The sequence below is a fragment of the Lepisosteus platostomus genome, chromosome 19 (assembly GCF_059453375.1).
Source record: "Lepisosteus platostomus isolate fLepPlt1 chromosome 19, fLepPlt1.hap1, whole genome shotgun sequence".
NCBI lineage: Eukaryota > Metazoa > Chordata > Actinopteri > Semionotiformes > Lepisosteidae > Lepisosteus > Lepisosteus platostomus.
Genome location: NC_142629.1, coordinates 6449520 through 6466730, shown reverse-complemented (window position 1 = coordinate 6466730; position 17211 = coordinate 6449520). Strand labels below are relative to the sequence as shown.

The 17211-nt window shown below is 47.9% G+C and overlaps 2 protein-coding genes across 5 annotated transcripts in view; one reads left to right on the top strand and one right to left on the bottom strand.

Moving 5' to 3' along the window:
• Positions 1 to 672: 672 nt before the first annotated feature.
• Positions 673 to 14009, bottom strand: zdhhc4 (zDHHC palmitoyltransferase 4). 2 transcript variants are annotated; one of them, XM_088613191.1, is made up of 8 exons: positions 13829 to 14009; positions 9035 to 9115; positions 6121 to 6251; positions 4885 to 4958; positions 4520 to 4698; positions 3689 to 3814; positions 2672 to 2916; positions 673 to 1566 (listed from the first exon to the last, which is right to left on the bottom strand). In XM_088613191.1, the coding sequence occupies exons 3-8, from the start codon at positions 6241 to 6243 to the stop codon at positions 1282 to 1284; spliced, it is 1032 nt and encodes a 343-aa protein (XP_088469317.1). In that variant the 5' UTR covers positions 6244 to 6251; positions 9035 to 9115; positions 13829 to 14009; the 3' UTR covers positions 673 to 1281. The 2 variants fall into 2 exon arrangements, with proteins under 2 accessions (XP_088469317.1, XP_088469316.1); XM_088613190.1 differs by lacking the exons at positions 9035 to 9115; positions 13829 to 14009 and adding an exon at positions 6514 to 6699.
• Positions 7898 to 17211, top strand: part of grid2ipb (glutamate receptor, ionotropic, delta 2 (Grid2) interacting protein, b) — a 73991-nt gene continuing 64677 nt past the window's right edge. For 2 of the 3 annotated variants that reach the window (XM_088613155.1, XM_088613154.1), the window contains exons 1-4: positions 11958 to 12609; positions 14004 to 14257; positions 14908 to 15240; positions 15988 to 16142. In XM_088613155.1, the coding sequence (XP_088469281.1) occupies positions 12525 to 12609; positions 14004 to 14257; positions 14908 to 15240; positions 15988 to 16142 (827 nt within the window). In that variant the 5' untranslated portion in view covers positions 11958 to 12524. Of the gene's footprint in view, positions 8068 to 11957; positions 12610 to 14003; positions 14258 to 14907; positions 15241 to 15987; positions 16143 to 17211 lie in introns of those variants that run through there. The other variant, XM_088613158.1, reaches the window with a different exon arrangement.

The window sequence follows — 17211 nt, the reverse complement described above, 5'->3', positions numbered from 1 at the left end:
CACTTTTAAAGGGGAGATTTTGGGGGATAAATCATAGAGAAACTTGGATTCTATGCAGACCTATCTAACTGACAGAGCCAAGCTCAGGTGCCGTCAGGTTTTCTGAATTCACAGGCTGAGGCTAACTGTGATCACCTTGCCGGTGGCTGTGTTATTACCAGGTGGCCACTTCCTTAGCGCCAGACTTCCTTGGTTTACATATTTAATGTGGTCTGAGGTTTCGCAAGGTGAAGGAACACCTGTTCCCACAGTGAGCCCTCAGGAGTATTACATCCTGGAGTGGCAGTATGGACAAACAGGAGCATGTCAAGGTCATGCAGTGCTTCCTCAACGTATTCACACTCTAAGCTGTTCCTGCTCAATTTTCATGTGTCTCGGCATTATTGAATGTCCGATTAGAGGTATTTTGATTAGACAATACGCCACTCATTGAGGGCACAGAGATATTTTGCTTAAGGACAAGTTTAGAATTGCAGCACTCTAGTTATGAACCACATTCATATACAGTCCATGTTGCTATTGCCACTATATAAGGGTATATATTATACACCTCCTTCTCCCCTTTGTAAAAAGCAATCTAAATATTAGTAAGTTTGTTAAACAGTGCTGTCACATCAGAATCAAGATGCCCTACTGAATTCTGCATGTTAATGAGTTGATAAACATTTGAAACAGTTTTTAAAGTTTTATTTAGCTGAATCCCAAACAAGCAGTTACAGGTTCTGAGAAGTGGGGAACAGGTAGGGGGAAAATTTGTGTTTTTCCAGGCTTCGGCTTCCATCCAGAACAATAAAAAACTATTTTTGACCTAACTGCCAATTGTGTCTCGCAAGCAGGGGGAAAAATAATCCCAAACGCATTTAGCACTGAGGAATTCCCACCCACCCAGACTATGCGATGTGGTAGTGTAGTCACAATAAAAAAAACGCAACACTAAAATTACAACCTTATTCCCACCTGCCTTGTCCCTATACACTCATCTCATTTATTCATGGATAATGTCCTAAATTTGTGGGGCTCCTGAACCACTCAGCAGTTCACGTCTTGAAGACCTGAGCGCGTGTTCCATTCCCCATGACTGTCGCAAGGGTTAGACCAGCAGGAATTTCCAAATGTTGTTGATCATCGTAATTTCCAAATTAAAAAATGAATGTTGCTGCAAGCAGAAAGTCATTTGCTTAGCAAGGAAACCGCACAGGTGACTGGGAAATGTGTTGGATCACTCAGGATTTTGCCCAGCTGCCCTGATCAGCTGTGATTGGTGGTGTACCAGAGTGCTGTCTATGTGTGCTTCTTGGGGCTGTGGCTCAGGGGTTGAAGGATTTCTCTCAGGTTGCCAAGGATGCCCCTGCTGTAGAAGCCGCGCTGCGCGGCGTGCGAGTGTCCCTGTGAGACCGCGGGCCCGCAGTGGCGGCAGCCTTGGCCTTTCCGCTTGTTCCATTCGTTGGAGGTCTGGTTAACGAGGGCCAGGTACAGGTGGAACAAGGCGTAACCCGCCAGCAGGGCAAAGACGGCGACCAGGAAGCCCAGCATGAAGACGATCCGGGGAAACGTCAGGAAGAGGCGCTGAGGAGACAAGGGCGAGAGCTGCGGTGAGCGTGCTGGCAGATGCGAGGTCAGGAGGAGGAGGAATCGCTTGCCGGGAGGGTGAGAGCGTGTTCGCCGATCTGGTTGTTCAGTTCGGTGATATGAGATTCGGTTCTCAAACTGACATGGGTGTGGAAGCAATTATTTCAATTTCAGGCCTTAGTGTCCATGTTTTTTCTCAAATTAAGATTGTTTTTTATCCCTCCCCCCCCATCTTCCCAAGGCGGGCAACATTTCAGAACACTGGTAAGTCCTCCTGTTTTTTTGTCCTTAAGAGCACAAGTTGCTCCAAGATGAATAATTGGTAGTAATGACATGACCTAAAATGACAAATTCAGCTAAGACCGTGTTCTGCGATACTGGAATAAACCATATTGTAAAGAGTTAGGGTTGGGGGGCAGATGCCAACTTTCAGAACAATTCCGCCTCTGCAGCACTTAACTGCAGGAACACAATGTGAAAGCTGTTTTTTTTTATTAATAATAATTGCTTACACTTATATAGCCCTTTTTCTGGACACTCCACTCAACGAGCTTTACAGGCTATGGGGATCCCCTCCACCCCCACCAGTGTGTAGGCCCACCTGGATGACAAGATGACAGCCATAATGCACCAGAACGCTCCCCACACATCAGCTCTCAGTGGGGAGGAGAGCAGAGTAATGAAGCTAGTTCAGAGAAGGTGGCCATGATTTGTGAGGGCCAATGGGAAATTTGGCCAGGACGCCGGGGTTACACCCCTACTCTTTTCGAGAAACGCCCTGGGATTTTTAATGACCACAGAGAGTCAGGACCTCAGTTTTACGTCTCATCCGAAGAACGGTGCCTTTGTACAGTATAGTGTCCCCGTCACTATACTGGGGCATTAGGACCCACATAGACCACAGGGTGAGCGCCCCCTGCTGGCCCCACTAACACCTCTTCCAGCAGCAACCTTAGTTTTTCCCAGCAGGTCTCCCATCCAGGTACTGACCAGGCTCCCACCTGCTGAGCCTCCAGTGGGTGGCCAGTGGTGAGCTGCAGGGTGATATGGCTGTGGGCTTTTTTTTGTGGTACAGGCGGTGCGGGGTGTTGCTCGGACTCACCTGCACGATGAAAAAGAGCCCAGCTGGCTGCCGCTGCCCCTGCCGGTCGATGTAAGAGGCGTGCAGGAGGTCGGAGCGCAGCACGGCGTGGAACAGCATGCCGGCGGTGAGCACGGCCATGTCGCCCGCCATGGCGCACACGCACAAGAGGTACAGCAGGAAGTGCCTGGTGTTCTGGGCCCCGATGCAGTTGTTCACCCACACGCAGTGGTGGTCAAAGCGCTGCACGCACCGGTTGCACACGCCTGTTCAAACGGACAAAGGCAAAATAAAACAAAAAAACGAATGCCAGTTTTGCCAATCACTTGCTCATCAATGCCATCCAGTATCGATTCTCAAGATAGCTTGGCAGAACAAATGTCAATTTTGCAAATCTCTTTGCGGCGGCACTGTGGCTTAGGATCCGCGCCTGTGGCTGGAAGGTTGCTGGTTTGAATCCCACGGCCGGCAGAGGAATCCTACTCCGTTGGGCCCATGAGCAAGGCCCTTAACCCCAACTGCTCCAGGGGCGGCGTATTAATGGCTGACCCTGCACTCTGACCCCAAGCTTCTCTCTCCTCATCTGTTTGCCTGAGTGTCTCATAGAGAGCAAGCTGGAGGAATGCGAACAAAACAAATTCCTAATGCAAGAAATTGTATATGGCCAATAAAATGATCTTATCAGTGCCATCCAGTATCAATTCTCAAGAGCACACAGGCTATAGTTTGCCATGATGTGACATGACTCCCATTGGGCATGCAGTTAAGAGGCCCTCCATGGTTTTAAGACTCGTCGTTCACAATCATTTTAAGCAGTGAGGCTTTGCAGGAGCTAGCTTGTGGCCCATTCTAATCTACAGGGACCTGGGGAACTGTTGCAGCTGGCCGTGACGTAAATGATTGTTGGATGGCCTCTCAACACAGCCTGCTGCGCCACGTTCCTGTGGTCCCGTTTTCTGATCCCCCCCACCTCAGTCCCTTTCGTTGGGTAGACCGCACGAGCCCGGGAAAGCCCTGGCTGACGCCGGCTGGACTTACGGCAGTGCTTGGACCGGGCTGGCTTCACAAAGCAGCAGGTGGGGCACAGGACGCCCGGCTGAAACAGCACCCCGTCGTACCGGTAGACCTGCACCAGGGTGGCGTGGTTCCTCTCCGTCACCACACCTGCAGCAGGAAGATCACAGGCTGTGGATGTCTACTCCATTTCTGGAAGCGTATTATTTTTATACACAAGCGCCGTTCCTAGTTACTCAGGAAAATGCTGTGTTTTTTTGGCCCAAGATCATGCGGAGACACCAGAGGTGTCATTTGGACACGTTGAAACATGGCTGCATCACAACCAGCAGGGGTGTTAGCCCGGCGTTCTGGACAACCTTCCCATTGGTCTTTATCAATCATGGCCTCCTGATAACCCCATCTCTGAACTGGCTTCATCACTCTGTTCTCCTCCCCACTGAGATCTGATGTGTGGGGAGTGTACTGGTGCACTATGGCTGCCGTCACAATATCCAGGTGGGGCAGCACGTGTGGTGGTGGAGGGGATCCCCATTACCTGTAAAGCACTTTGAGTGGAGTGTCCAGGAAAGCGCTATATAAGTGTAAGCAATTAATAATAACTATTATTATTTCATCTCTCTATTCAAGCCGTACCCCCCAACCGTGCTAAGAAAATCATCTCAGACCCCTCTCGTCCAGCTCATAATCTCTTTCAGCTTCTCCCTTCTGGGACATGTTTCAAATCCTTCCTCTCAAGGACTGCCCACTTCAACCTCTTGAGTGGAGTGTCCAGAAGAGCGCTATGTAAGTAAGGAATTATTGATCATTCTTTTTAAATGGAGAATGCAGACCCTTGGGCCACAGTCAGCCTACCTGGGTCTCGAACGCAGCACTGGTAGTAGAAATAAGACTTCAGAGCCAGTAGTACATAGGGCACGCACAGACTGGGCAGGCCCATGTCCATCTCCCTGCAGAAGCCGAACACCTCATAGGTGAATTCCCCGTACACTGCGCCTTCCAGCAGCAGGTGCAGAGCCACAAGCAGGCTGTTCCTGAAGTGAGAGAGCACAACAAGCAACTGAGACGCCCGCTGACCTGACCGCTGCGGACGTAGATGATCTTTCCATCCAGGCCTGGTCTTGCGCGGTGCTGATCCCAGAATCACAGATTCAGTTTCCTCAATGGAGGGTGTGATTCCTCTTGTTCTGCTGTTGCCATGACACCGGGACTCTACTCACCGCTGATGGAACAGCCTGTGCAGGGCCCTATGGGAAATGCTCCGCACACCTTCCGGAATCCAGGGAGAGACAGCCTGTCAATCACACACAGACGGATGACATCACACTGGTGGCCATTACCCGCAGGGGATGTTTACAGGGGAACTCAGTCTCAGTTTCTCAGACTGGCTATTAAATCCCGATGACAAAATACATTCGTTGACAGTATAGAGAAAAAAATTCGGATTAAGCACAAAAACAAACTTGGTGAAAGTACTGTTAGCCTCCATGTTGTCGTGAGTTTGTGAGAATGGTGATGTGAAGCGGCCCTTCCTGCTCACTAGTCACTGTACTGACTAATGTAAGGCAATGTACGAGCAAAACACGTACAGGTTGTGCAGCGGACATTTCCGAATTTTTCAAGCAAGAAGAAAAACAGGAAGACGAAACTCGGTCATGAATAAATACAAGCCTTAACATCTCCCGTTATTACGAGGTTCATAATGTAAATTAGCTCGTAATTGGGTCCTATTAAAACCTCTATGGCAACGCAGCACTTCAATGGGCGTTGTTAAGCCTCATTAAGGGATAAACACTTGTGTAGAGGGAGAGATCTATCTGACTGGCGATGTGCGTGAGTCGCTGAGCAGTACACATTTAACACAAGTTAAAATACACATCTTCTTATTAAATATTACGTTTTCTGCTGTTTATGTCCTTAGACAACAACTTCACAATTCCTCAACCTATTTCCGAAATGTCACTTTTTACCTCTTAACGTGATTGAAATGTTTGGGAAAACCTGAACTTAATTCACTTCTGTTTTTTTTTTTTTGTATAACGGGGCATCAGACAACGTTAAACAGGCTATGCGTATTTCCAAAACGAAAACGCAACTAAAGAGACCAGATTTCTAGAACTCCAAACCACTTCTTTCTGTTGCAGAAGTGCTGAGACATCATATTAGCTCACACGTTTCCACGCGTCATTACTAATTCTATGTAATAACTATTTTCACCACTGTCATTGTCATAAACCACTTTGAAACGTGGGCGTGCGATGGAAGGGGATCGGACAGAGAAAAATAAACTGAGCGGGTGTATTTGCGTATCCAGACGAATTGTGACCGATTCCTGCGAGTCATGTTTCTTGATGTAGCTCATTAAAAGAAGGAATCACACCGCACAAGCTACGGTCTGGCACAGCAGGGTCTCCACCTATGATCCCTGTGAAAGCAGCAAACATACGGACACTGACCTCCTTCAGAGAAGATAATGCCCTCCCGAAAGGACTCTGCTCTTGGCCGGAGTACTTGCACACCAGGACAATACAGGTCACCACGAACACCACATACACGGCAAAGAGAGAGAGAAAATCCATCTGGCAGCCTGCAGAAATGAAGCAAACACGCAACTTTATTTCCCCCAGAGAGAACCCACACCGATTTTGCGTTCATTTTCTAAATCGCAAAAATATTTTAGATAATACCGCCTGAACTTAGCACAACCGTTTACTTATGACAGTTACTAGTCTATCCATTTGTCATTTTGCAAAACAGTTTATTAGCCGATATGTGAACAGGTATTCGCAAAACTCTACTTTTAGCTGCAACCAGTTAAGAGAGCGTCGGGAGTCACTCGTTATCCTTACCGGAATTCTTTGTCTCTCACAGAGCAGCACATCGCTCATGAAGTTTCATGGCAGAAGTTCACAGGCTCGCCATGAGTTCGATTCTGTTTCCTGCTTCCTGGATCCCCAGCGCGTGTCCGAGCAGCCAATCAGCTGTTCGCGCGAGCAGCGATTGGTGCCTTGTCTCAGCCTTGCCTTTAGGCCATAGGCTGTACCACGGCTTGCTCTGTTTTTAGAGCACAATTCACATTGCCTAACTATCCCAGAGCGTCTGTTTGTGGTCTGTCAATTACAATGTGATCAGAACATTTTTTAAAAAATTACCTTCTTACCAAAGTCTTACCATTTCAACCAGTTTTCAGTGACTTCGTTATGGTTCGTTTGGGAGTCCCCAGCTTTAGTGTTTCAGTCTAACGAGTTACACTGTGATGCAGAACATAATAATAATAATAATTCAGGTGTTAGTAAGTTAGAGCTACTAAGAACAATGTGGCCGGCGGACTCTTAATAATAATAATAATTGCTTAGACTTTTATAGCGCTTTTCTGGACACTCCACTCAAAGCGCTTTACAGATAATGGGGACTCCCCTCCACCACTACCAGTGTGCAGCCTGATCTGGATGATGCGACAGCAGCCATAGTGCTCCTGAACGCTCCCTACACACCAGCTCTCAGTGGGGAGGAGAACAGAGTGATGAAGCCAGTTCAGAGATGGGGATTATTAGGAGGCCATGATTGGTAAGGGCCAGGGGAATTTGGCCAGGACGCTGGGGGTACACCCCTACTCTTTTTGAAGGACAGCGCCTGTTTACAGTATAGTGTCCCTGTTACTATACTGGGGCATTAGGATCCACACAGACTGCGGGGTGAGCACCCCCTACTGGCCACATTAACACCTCTTCCAGCAGCAACCTTAGTTTTTCCCAGGAGGTCTCCCATCCAGGTACTGACCAGGCTCACACCTGCTGAGTTTCAGTGGGTTGCCAGCTGGGAGTTAACTGACAACTTTTAAACATCACAGAAATAAAAACTCAGGAAACCTCAACTGAGAACTGAGCTTGAAAACGCACCCACCTTAAGGTGTGGCCACTCACCTAAGGAAATCAGCAACCTTCAGCCTCAGTGTCTCCTGAGAAATGGGTTAGTTCTGGTTGTAGGACCATACTGAAGATACATCACTGATAATAGTGGCCCATAAAGAGAGTTTTTAATTCACCACAATTAACCATAACACTATAATTATATTCCGTGCATCTTTTAAATGCGTACTTAATTTTCTGTACAGCCTCCTACCTAAACCTATCAACGCAATACAAAGTCTCCTTTGTGTTTTCACAAATAAGAAAGTTTCACAGGAAACTTTTCTGGCTGCTCTTCCAAGGCTGGGGGTTCCTGCCTGCCTCCTCCACGGTCTATCGGGTTACACAGCCCGGATAGAATTAGCTCGGGCAACTCGGACAGCTGGCGTCGGGTTATGTCGGAGCGCCGCGGAGGAGCTCCGATGTGTTTCTGGTTGATCTTCGTCTCCCTCTTGGACAGCGACGGAACAGCAGTGCTGGTCATCGTTTACAAGGGTAAGTAACAAAGGGCCGGCCTTAAAACCGCTTTCTCTGTTGTCGTTTTGTTTTGGGAGGTGGGGCTTCTCTTCGGACAAACAGTGAATGAGACCTGAGGGGGGCAGATGAAACAGGAGCCCTGACACACTTCTGAAGAAGCCTTCTTCTGTCTTCGTCCTGGGGAAACGTGTTGTTCCTAGATTTTGGCAACAGCACAGCTGTATTTGGCTTGTAGAGAACTAAATTCTCCTTAAGACATGATGGATGGATTAATACCTTCATTCATTTATTTCCTTTTTTTAAAATTGTGTAATGTTAGCATGCCCAAAGGGGTTGGGCAGCCAGTTGACCTTAGACCCCTTGGCGGTTTCGTTTTCTCCTTACTGAGGAGTTTTTGGTTCCTCTCCTCCGTAGTCTTCTGGTCTCTTCTGTTCTGTATTCACAACATGTAGGGTCACTTGCAGTGTTAAGCGCCTTGGGGCAACCTTGTTGTGAAAGGCGCTATATACAAATAAATTGAGTTGAATTAATGCACAGGAACGCACGTTGAATAGACAAACCTCTTGGGTGTCGTAAAAGCAAAAGATCTGAGTAAATATAGTGCCACCTTTTTTGTATGCTTGCAGTTTAACTTTTTTCTCTAAAGGCAGAAAGATTACAGTGTAGCCAAGTGAAGCATTAGTGAAACAGGACTTGGTGAAATAACTCCCTTTTAAAATCAGTTCTATTTTATTATTACATATGAGCATGTTGTGATCTTTAACTCACATTGTATCTCTGCAATATGGGTCTATGTCATAAACATCCACTATCACTTTAATATCCCATACTATTTCCTGAGGTGTACTGATCTGTTGTTGCGTTCTGTTGTTACCAAATAATGTATCACCCACTGCTGACCTGCTTTAATTGCAGACTGCACTCCTTTCTTCCAAGAGTGTGTGTTCTAGTGCAACTGTTCTCGATTTGGTTTAGGAACACTTACATCAGCCGGGTTCTGGAGCTGAGCTTGCAGATCACCATGTGAATGGGCAAGTATGGACAGCAGTCAATATGGCCAGCTGGTCTGTAAGCAGATGAAGGTATAGGAATGTTAAGCACAGGGCACTGAAGGTTTGAAGTAGAGAGTATTGATGTGTGTTTATATGCTTTAGAGAATGGGTAGCATTGCTGTCCATTTTCAGCCTCTGTCCAGGCCACTGAGCAGAACTGGCTTCGTGTGAGATGATCTGCAGGAGAGACTTCAGCAAATGTTCCTGTATGTCAGGCTGCCTCCTCACACTCCGGAGGGCCTGTTAATGGACTCTTCCCTATCACTGCTGACCTGAGCATCCAAGAATGAGGCTGGAATTCCCCACAATCCCTAAAGCCCCACAATAACCCAGTGCTTCCCTGATGTCTCTTGTCCCCCAGAGTGGCAGGGATTCAACTTTGGGATGAACTTGGACGTGGAGTGAAAAATCACTCAAGGGCACAGAATCTTTGGCAACGAGGAGCTTTTCTTTCCAGCAGAGAAATAAGATACTCCAGGCATTTATTCAGATACTCATTTTGGATGCCGCAGCGTGGTCACAGGCCTCATAGAGAGCACTGATTTACTAACTTTGCATTTTCCTTCATTTAGCCAATCTCTATGTTAAAAGCGCTGGTTTTGTTAGGCCTTTGTGGAACTATAGAAACTCATACTTGAATTTGAACTTTGGGGTCAAAAGCAGAAGAGAGACAGATCCCCTCCTGACAGGACAGAGCATGTTTGAGGTGTAGAGTTCGTCAGGAGCTAAACCCAAAAACTGGAGATGGGGGTCGGTGGCATTACCTACCAAGCGCTTGTCCTTCTGTATATACTGTAATGTGTGAATGTTCAGTCAGTGGTCTGTACAGCGGAGTGGTGGCACTGTGGCTAAGGATCTGTGCCTGTGGCTGGAAGGTTGCTGGTTCAAATCCTGTGGCGGCAGAGGAATCCTTCTCCGTTGGGCTCCTGAGCAAGGCTCTTAACCCCAACTGCTCCAGGGGCGCTGTACAATGGCTGACCCTGTGCTCTGACCCCAAGCTTCTCTCCGTGTCTGTGTCTCATGGAGAGCAAGCTGGGGTATGTGAAAAGATGAATTCCTAGTGCAAGAAATTGTATACGGCCAATAAAGTGATCTTATCTTATCTACTGCAGATGTATGCCAGGGGTAAGCAGAAATATCTACTTTTCTCCACCAGGAGGCAGTGTTTACATCTGAACACAATTAGCTCTGAATCCGTAAATTTAAAGATGGTTTTAAATACATATTCGTATTTATTTTTTCTGTGAAAGAAGGTGTCTTCTATTGCCAGCAACTTTTCTCTTTAGGAGCTTAAAAATACTTGCACGCAGTCCTCTGTGATTCATGACAAAGTGCTGCACACGCACGTGAGCAGATTGAATGAATGAATACCTTGACTAAAATGCAATTTTGCGGGGGGGCATTTTGCTTTGTGTAGACATGAATCCAGAGATCCGATGCTTCCCAGCTGCTGTGCTGTGTCTGGGCTGGCCTGTTTGAGTCTGGTGTAAGTTGAGAATTGTAGCGAGCAGCAGTAGCTGTTTGGAGACTCGGAGCGGTGCTGAATTATTTAGGGGCCTCTGTGCAGCACACACTAGATGCTGTCTCTGCCACACCCCTGCTGTCCACACACTTGCTTGCTGGTGCTGCAGATGATGATGTTGCTTGTTTACTTGTTGTTTGTGTGTGTTATGGTGGTTAGTCACGTCCTTTGCAGGCGATGTCTTTGCTCGATAACAGACCCAGCCACTTTAGGGAGGCAGATCTCCCAAACATTCCAAGCAAGCTGTCCCTTTCTGCGAATCCAGGATTCCAGCTCCACTCCTATAGCTGAACATGAAAAGCAAACACGTTCCCAGTCGTGTTACAAAGAAAAGCGCAGTAAAGCCCATCCAAGATTAGAGGCCCTTGTGTTCAGAGTATCGAGGAGGGAACAGATTGCTCAGCGATGTAATTTGCACCAGGTTCTTATGGGAGGAGTTTTTAGTCCTGCAAGTTTGCAGTTTTTTTAAGGTTGGCAAATGAGCAGTTCTTGGACTATTCCAGGGTTTTAAAATGGTCAGAAATCTGTGGGATTTGCGTGGTGCCCTGACAGCGTGATGGACTATCCTGACTCTTCCTCTCAGGCCTTTGCTCTGTGTCCACAGTCGCCGACTGTACACCTGACAGAATGAGGTCCCAGACTGCTCTAGCATCAACTGCGGCCCTAGCTGACCGGACATCTGTCAGCTAGAAAATGGGTCACGATCCCCCTGTTTACACTAGGTAATAAACTCTATTACCAGAGAGAGGTGAAGATTAATCTAGAGCCCCATCACACACCCACTGAAAACTGTGACCTCCTTTTTACTGTGAGACTTGTTCTACACTCTGTGGGATCACGGGTGTTCCCAGGCCCTTGTAACTCCCTTGTAACCTGGCTCGAAAGATATTTTAATATAGTGGATATATAAAAAGAACTCTTTTTTTTTTTAAACATTGCACGTTCTCTATTAAATGCATTTATTATCTTCACTCACTCGAAAGCAAAGGTGCTGAAGGAACTTTACTTTCAAGGCCAATAAGGAACTATTTGTTCAGTTCAGGAGAGTGATTAATTAAAGTGATTAATTACCTGGAGACACCACAGCCCGCCGGGAGCAGATCTGACAGCTCGACCGGGCTTTTCACTGGGGGCAGTTTTCCTGACAACGTGGATGTGAAGCATGACCCTGCAGTGCAGGCGTCTTCCCCCAACACTAGAGGGCGCCACTTCCTGCCTGGCCTTAAGAAGAGGCACCTGTTTCCTTCTCTAATCCAGCTTATCCAGGCCCAAGGCATTAATTCGCTTTGAGGTCCAGCCCCCCCCCCGTCTGTGGCTCTTGCTCACCCAGACACTGCAATAAGCAGGAGAAGGCCACCTTCGTCCTTCACTGGTTCGCCACGCTGTTTTCTGGGCCAGCTTCAGGAGAGAGAGAGCGAGAGGAGACAGAGAGCAAGAGGGAGCGGAGGTATTTATAGAAAAATGGGGCCTCACAGTACCCTTTCTTGTGAAAGAATTATTAAAGAGCCCAGCGATGTGTCCTACTTTTATGATTAGAACTCGGCAAGCAGGCAGGACTGGCCAAATTCACCAGAGATGCAGCATCGACAGAGTGACAACACTTTCACACCCTTCTCCTCCTCTTTATGGATTTTTTTTTTTGCAGCTTGGCCTTGAAGATGTTCAGCAAGGCTGCGTTTCACTGTGACTCTTTAGCTTCCCAGCCTTTCCTTCTCCCAGCAACTTGTGCCTGAAGGGCAGAGGGCCTGGAGGTGTCTTTCGTTCACTTCGTTAGCCAGGAGAGAGTTGGGGTGGGGCGGGGGGTGGGGGGGTGGGTGGTGTGTGTGTGTGTGTGCTGGACTGTGCCTTGATTTCTCACCTCCCGGGCCGCAGCGTGACACGAGACCAGATCCCGACACAGAATGAAGAAGTTTCTGAAAAATCGGAAGGGCAGGTACTCCCTGCGCCAGAGCAAGTCCGGCTCTCGTTGTGCATCCAAAGACTTCTGTAAGTGTCTCTCTCTGATTTCACTACTCTGCTCAGGAAGGAGGAAAGTTCCTAATCTGCATGCCTGGGTTTCTGAAGCGATCAGCAGTGGAAAAGGCAGTGTTTTCAGGACGGTAATTCCTTTTCTGATGGCTCAGTTATATCCAGATTGCCTTGAGCTGATGTCATAGAATTGATCCGTTTCTGTAATGCTGTGTAAGTTGTAAAAGTATCTGGCTTTCGCCCGGGAGGCTTGCATTGATTTCTGTGTTGCATATATTTATTCATCACCCGAGCGCCGTGTTATTTGCATTTCGGGTTCTGATTAATGTCTCTGCTTTGTATCCATGACCTTCAGGCGAGCCAGTATTTTAAGTTGCTGTTTTTACAGCATCAGGTGCCCTGTTTCCTGATTGCAACTTCTCTTTAAAGCCTCTTTATGCACTGAATGTTGGTGAACTAGAGCAAGGCAGTGGAATACAGCGTCTCGTCTCTTTGCTCGGGCACAGAATACAGCAGACAGCTGTAAAAACTAACAATTCCACGGGTCATTGTCCACACTATGTGGAGATAACAGTTAGAACTATAGAACTATTGTGGGCCTTGAGGCACAGTTAATTTTGCATGCTTGATATACAACAGCAGAATTCTGCTTTACAGATGGGCGGGTTTTAGATTAAGATCTGTTTGTCTGGCTGGATCCTACTGTATCGCTGAATGGGAATAAACCGCTTGCTGCAGGTAGCATCACGATCACAAGGCTTTGGAGCTGGAACAGTTTTTTTTTGTGGGATGGAAGTTTTCAGGACTAAACTGAACAGCACAGCAGCGCACATGCAAAGTTAGCTGCTAAGATTTAGGCTGCTGCAGTTGTAGACTGTCTCATTTTCCAAGGCAGCAAATGACACCACTGCAGTGCAGGAATGAGGCTGTTGAGCCCGAGGTGTCACGCCAGACCACCATGGAGCAGAGCAGACTGGGGGGGCTGACTATCGGCAGCCTGTCCCCAAAAAAGAGGCAGCCGCAAGTGAAAAAAGGAAAGAAAGACAAGGGAGAGGAGGAGAGCGAGAGAGAGGCAGCTCTCTTGCAGCGAAGGACACAAACTCACATGACCTGAAATGAGAGCTCCCCGGGGAAATATCTGAGATATCTGAACACTTTGTTCCCTGACTCAATCCCGTTGTCTAGCTGCACTACAAAAAGAAAAGATGTTTTAGCGATTCCTGCATTCTTGCTTTACCTTGTCCAGCTGGATAGCTCTTCTTCCTTTGAATATTTTCAAACGCCTGTACTTTGACTTCTCTGCGGTTTTTTTAGGCTTCGCCTTGGAACACAGTGCAGCGTTTTCCGGGGATCGGCGCAAGGCGGGTGCCGTGTGGTGATGTGTTTCCTGTGTTTCCCCCCTTGCTCCGCAGTCCTGACGATGCCGGCCTCCAACCAGGGCTGGCCGGAGGAGTTCGGTTTCCGACTGGGGGGCAACGGGCCGAGCTACATCCTGTCGGTGGAGGAGGGCAGCAGCGCCCATGTGGCCGGCCTGCAAGCGGGGGACCAGGTGCTGGAGATCGAGGGCCAGAACGTGTCCTTGCTGGGCACGCAGGCGCTCATCGCCCTGGCGCAGAAGCAGAAGAATGTGCCGCCCAGCATCGGAGTGGTGTCCCGCATTCAACAGGTCAGGCCATCCCTCCTCCCTCTCATCTAACAGTGTTACGACATCCCCCGTTTTTGAACACATTGGTTAGATAGATAAGGCTTTATTGATCCCGTAAGGGAAATTGATGTGTTACAGCAGTCCAGCCCAAGACCAGCAAAAACAGACATCGGAATAGACGAAAAGTTATACAAAATAAATAAAAAGAAATACATAGGTGTGGGCAAAATATGATGATCGTAGTCACTGTAAAAACAATAAAATATGTGCATAGGTTTATACAGACTGATTGTCCAAAAAGTACAATGGAGCAACATGCTGTCCATAGACGAGCAGATGGAGGGCAAACAGTCCCAGCCTAGGGCAGCGTTATACACCCTGACAGCCGCCGGGAGGAAAGACCTGCGGAAACGATTAGGTGTGAGGAAGAGGGAATTCTTGCAATACAATAGTAGCCCAAGCTGGGAGGTTGAGTTCATGTGTTAAATCTACAAGATGCGACAAGAATGACACTGATTCAGAAAGGGACCTCTTTTGTCATTTCCTACAATCGTTGACATGATTGATCTGGCACGTTATGATTTTTTCCAATCAGGAATCCCGCTCTGTGGTTGTGGCTCTCTCTGAGTGAAGAATGTGTGTGTATGTGTGTGTGTGTGTATACACCACAGATGGACATCGCCCCTGGTCCTGATGGCCGCTTCGGCTTCACGATCGTGGGAGACTGCCCCCTGCTGGTGGAGGACTGCCTCCCTAACTCGCCGGCGGGGAGGAGCGGGCTGCGGGCGGGGGACTACGTGCTGGAAGTGAACGGGATCCCGGTGAAGCAGCACGAGATGGCGGCGGCCATGATCAAGACGTCCCAGGGCCGCACGCTGCGTCTGGGTGTGCTCTGCCTGGGCCGCCGGCAGAAGCGGGCCAGCAGCAGTCTCAGGGACTCCCAGCAGGGCGGCGACAGTGTGCGACAGGACCGCAAGCACAAAGCCCTGGAGTTCAACAGGAAGGTGAGCGTTGCTACCCCCAGAGGGGCTGCAAAGAGGTGTAACAGCCGCGTATAGCATTGGTGCATTTTGGGCCTTTCTGATCTGTTTCAGTGATTTATGTGTCCAGTCAAAGTTTCAGATGATACAAAAATCACAGGGGTGGCAAAAGCAAGAGCAACAAAGGAATGATATAATCAAGTACTTGGCTATAAAATTAGGGAGTAACAATTTAATTGTTCATTAATCAGTGCCAAGTGAGTACAAGTGAGTCATAAAGGCAGAAGGAACATCTACTATATATTACGCAAGGAGCTGCAGGAAGATTCATTAAAAAGATCTGGGTGGAAGTGTGGCATTTATATCCAGGGGAGTTAATGCTTAAGCTACAGTGCAACCTAATTTAAAATATGAGGTTTTGGCCTCTATACTACAAAAAGCATGTTATAACCTTAACAAAATTCAAAGAAGAGCAGCGAGACAGAGGCCTGACGTCAGGGGATTGTCAAATATGGATTAGTTAAAAGAGCTAAATCTCTTCACTGTAGGAGATTGGGAGTTCATTTGAACCTGCTGCAGTACTGATTTGAAATCTTAATTGGTACAGATGGGACCAATCCAGGGTACTTATTTTATTCTCACTAGTGAAACACGGATAGTAAAGCGAACAGGAAATACCTCTTTTCACTAAGAGTGGTGGGTGTGTGGAACAGGCAGTGTCCACTGCCTCCTCGCGGTCGGTGCCTCACGAGCGTGGCCCTGTGTGTGCAGATCGAGGAGGTGCTGGGAGACCAGCCGGAGGTGAAGGAGAAGCTGTTTGCGGTGCTGAAGCAGTACGCCGCCGAGAGGAAGGTGGAGTGTCTGGCCACCGCCCTCCCCAGCATCCTGACAGAGGAGACGCATCACCAGCTCATCGACAACATCAGGTACCTGCATCCACTTCTCTGGTTGCGGTCTGAATCCTCCCGCCTCTCTGCCCTTTGACCCCATCACACCGGGAGAGCCCCTTCCTGGGGTGACTCAGGAGCTGGCTGCTGTTTTTGAGCAGAAACTGTTACACCGGGCCCGTGGGTGGGGGAAGAAAGGGCATGGCTAATTAATTATTTTCAGAGTCTGTTCAGAGGAAACGATTCTGGAGTTTGTTGGATGAGTGGATGGCAATAATGTAATTATAGAAATAGAAGGAGGAATGGCGGATGACTGAGATGCACAGGTGAAACAGGCAGGAGAGGTGCATAGGAGGGGTCAGACAGGCCTGAGGTGAAGTCAGGAAGGGTTGATGGGTGATTAACAGTGGGGGTGTCTGAAAACTGGAACTGGAGAATTGTAAACTGCGAAAAGACCACAGTTAGAACTGAGAGCACACGCATATTAGTGACTCAATGTCTGAACCCTGAGGAATGGTTCCTCAGGGCTTAAATAGCGTGTGAGATTCCCTAATGAGGCTGATAAGCCCGGCCTGATCTCGTTAGGGATGGCTTTGACGAGCTAGTTCCACATGTGGAATGCACCGTGGAATTGAATGGGGTTGATGCAGGAGCATTGGAGCTCGTCAGGGCATCACAGAAACAGGATCCTTTACAAACAGCAAAGGGTCAATCTCCGTTTTATCCATAGCAAGGACAACACTACACTCTCTCGCATTTCCCAGAGCTGGTCCTTGTGTAATACGACCCACTCCACTCAGGCCAGCCCAGAAGCCTCTGCTCAACCTGACATCCAACTCCATTCCCTGATGTGAAGAAATGTGTGCATGCTCACTAATTTCTGCCACTTGAGATGAATGCCTTCTAAATGCAAACTGATCCTTTTAACTGAAAGGGGGGCTTTGCAGCTCCTTAATGTATTCAGGAGGGTTGGAGAGGCAAAACTCGTTTAAGTCGTGTACAGGCAATGTAAATGTGTTGCTGCTCATCCTGTGAACAGATGCGTGAACAATGTTCTTTAAAGATGATTGTCCATGCACATAAAAAAATGTTCAGGATAACCACAAAA

Coding starts and splice junctions, on each gene's coding strand:
- zdhhc4 (XM_088613191.1), bottom strand. CDS start 6,243: ATGGATTTTCTCTCTCTCTTTGCCGTGTATGTGGTGTTCGTGGTGACC. Junction 4,959..6,120: donor CATTATCTTCTCTGAAGGAG/GTCAGTGTCCGT, acceptor TGTGATTGACAG/GCTGTCTCTCCCTGGATTCC. Junction 2,917..3,688: donor AGCCCGGTCCAAGCACTGCC/GTAAGTCCAGCC, acceptor CCGTTTGAACAG/GCGTGTGCAACCGGTGCGTG.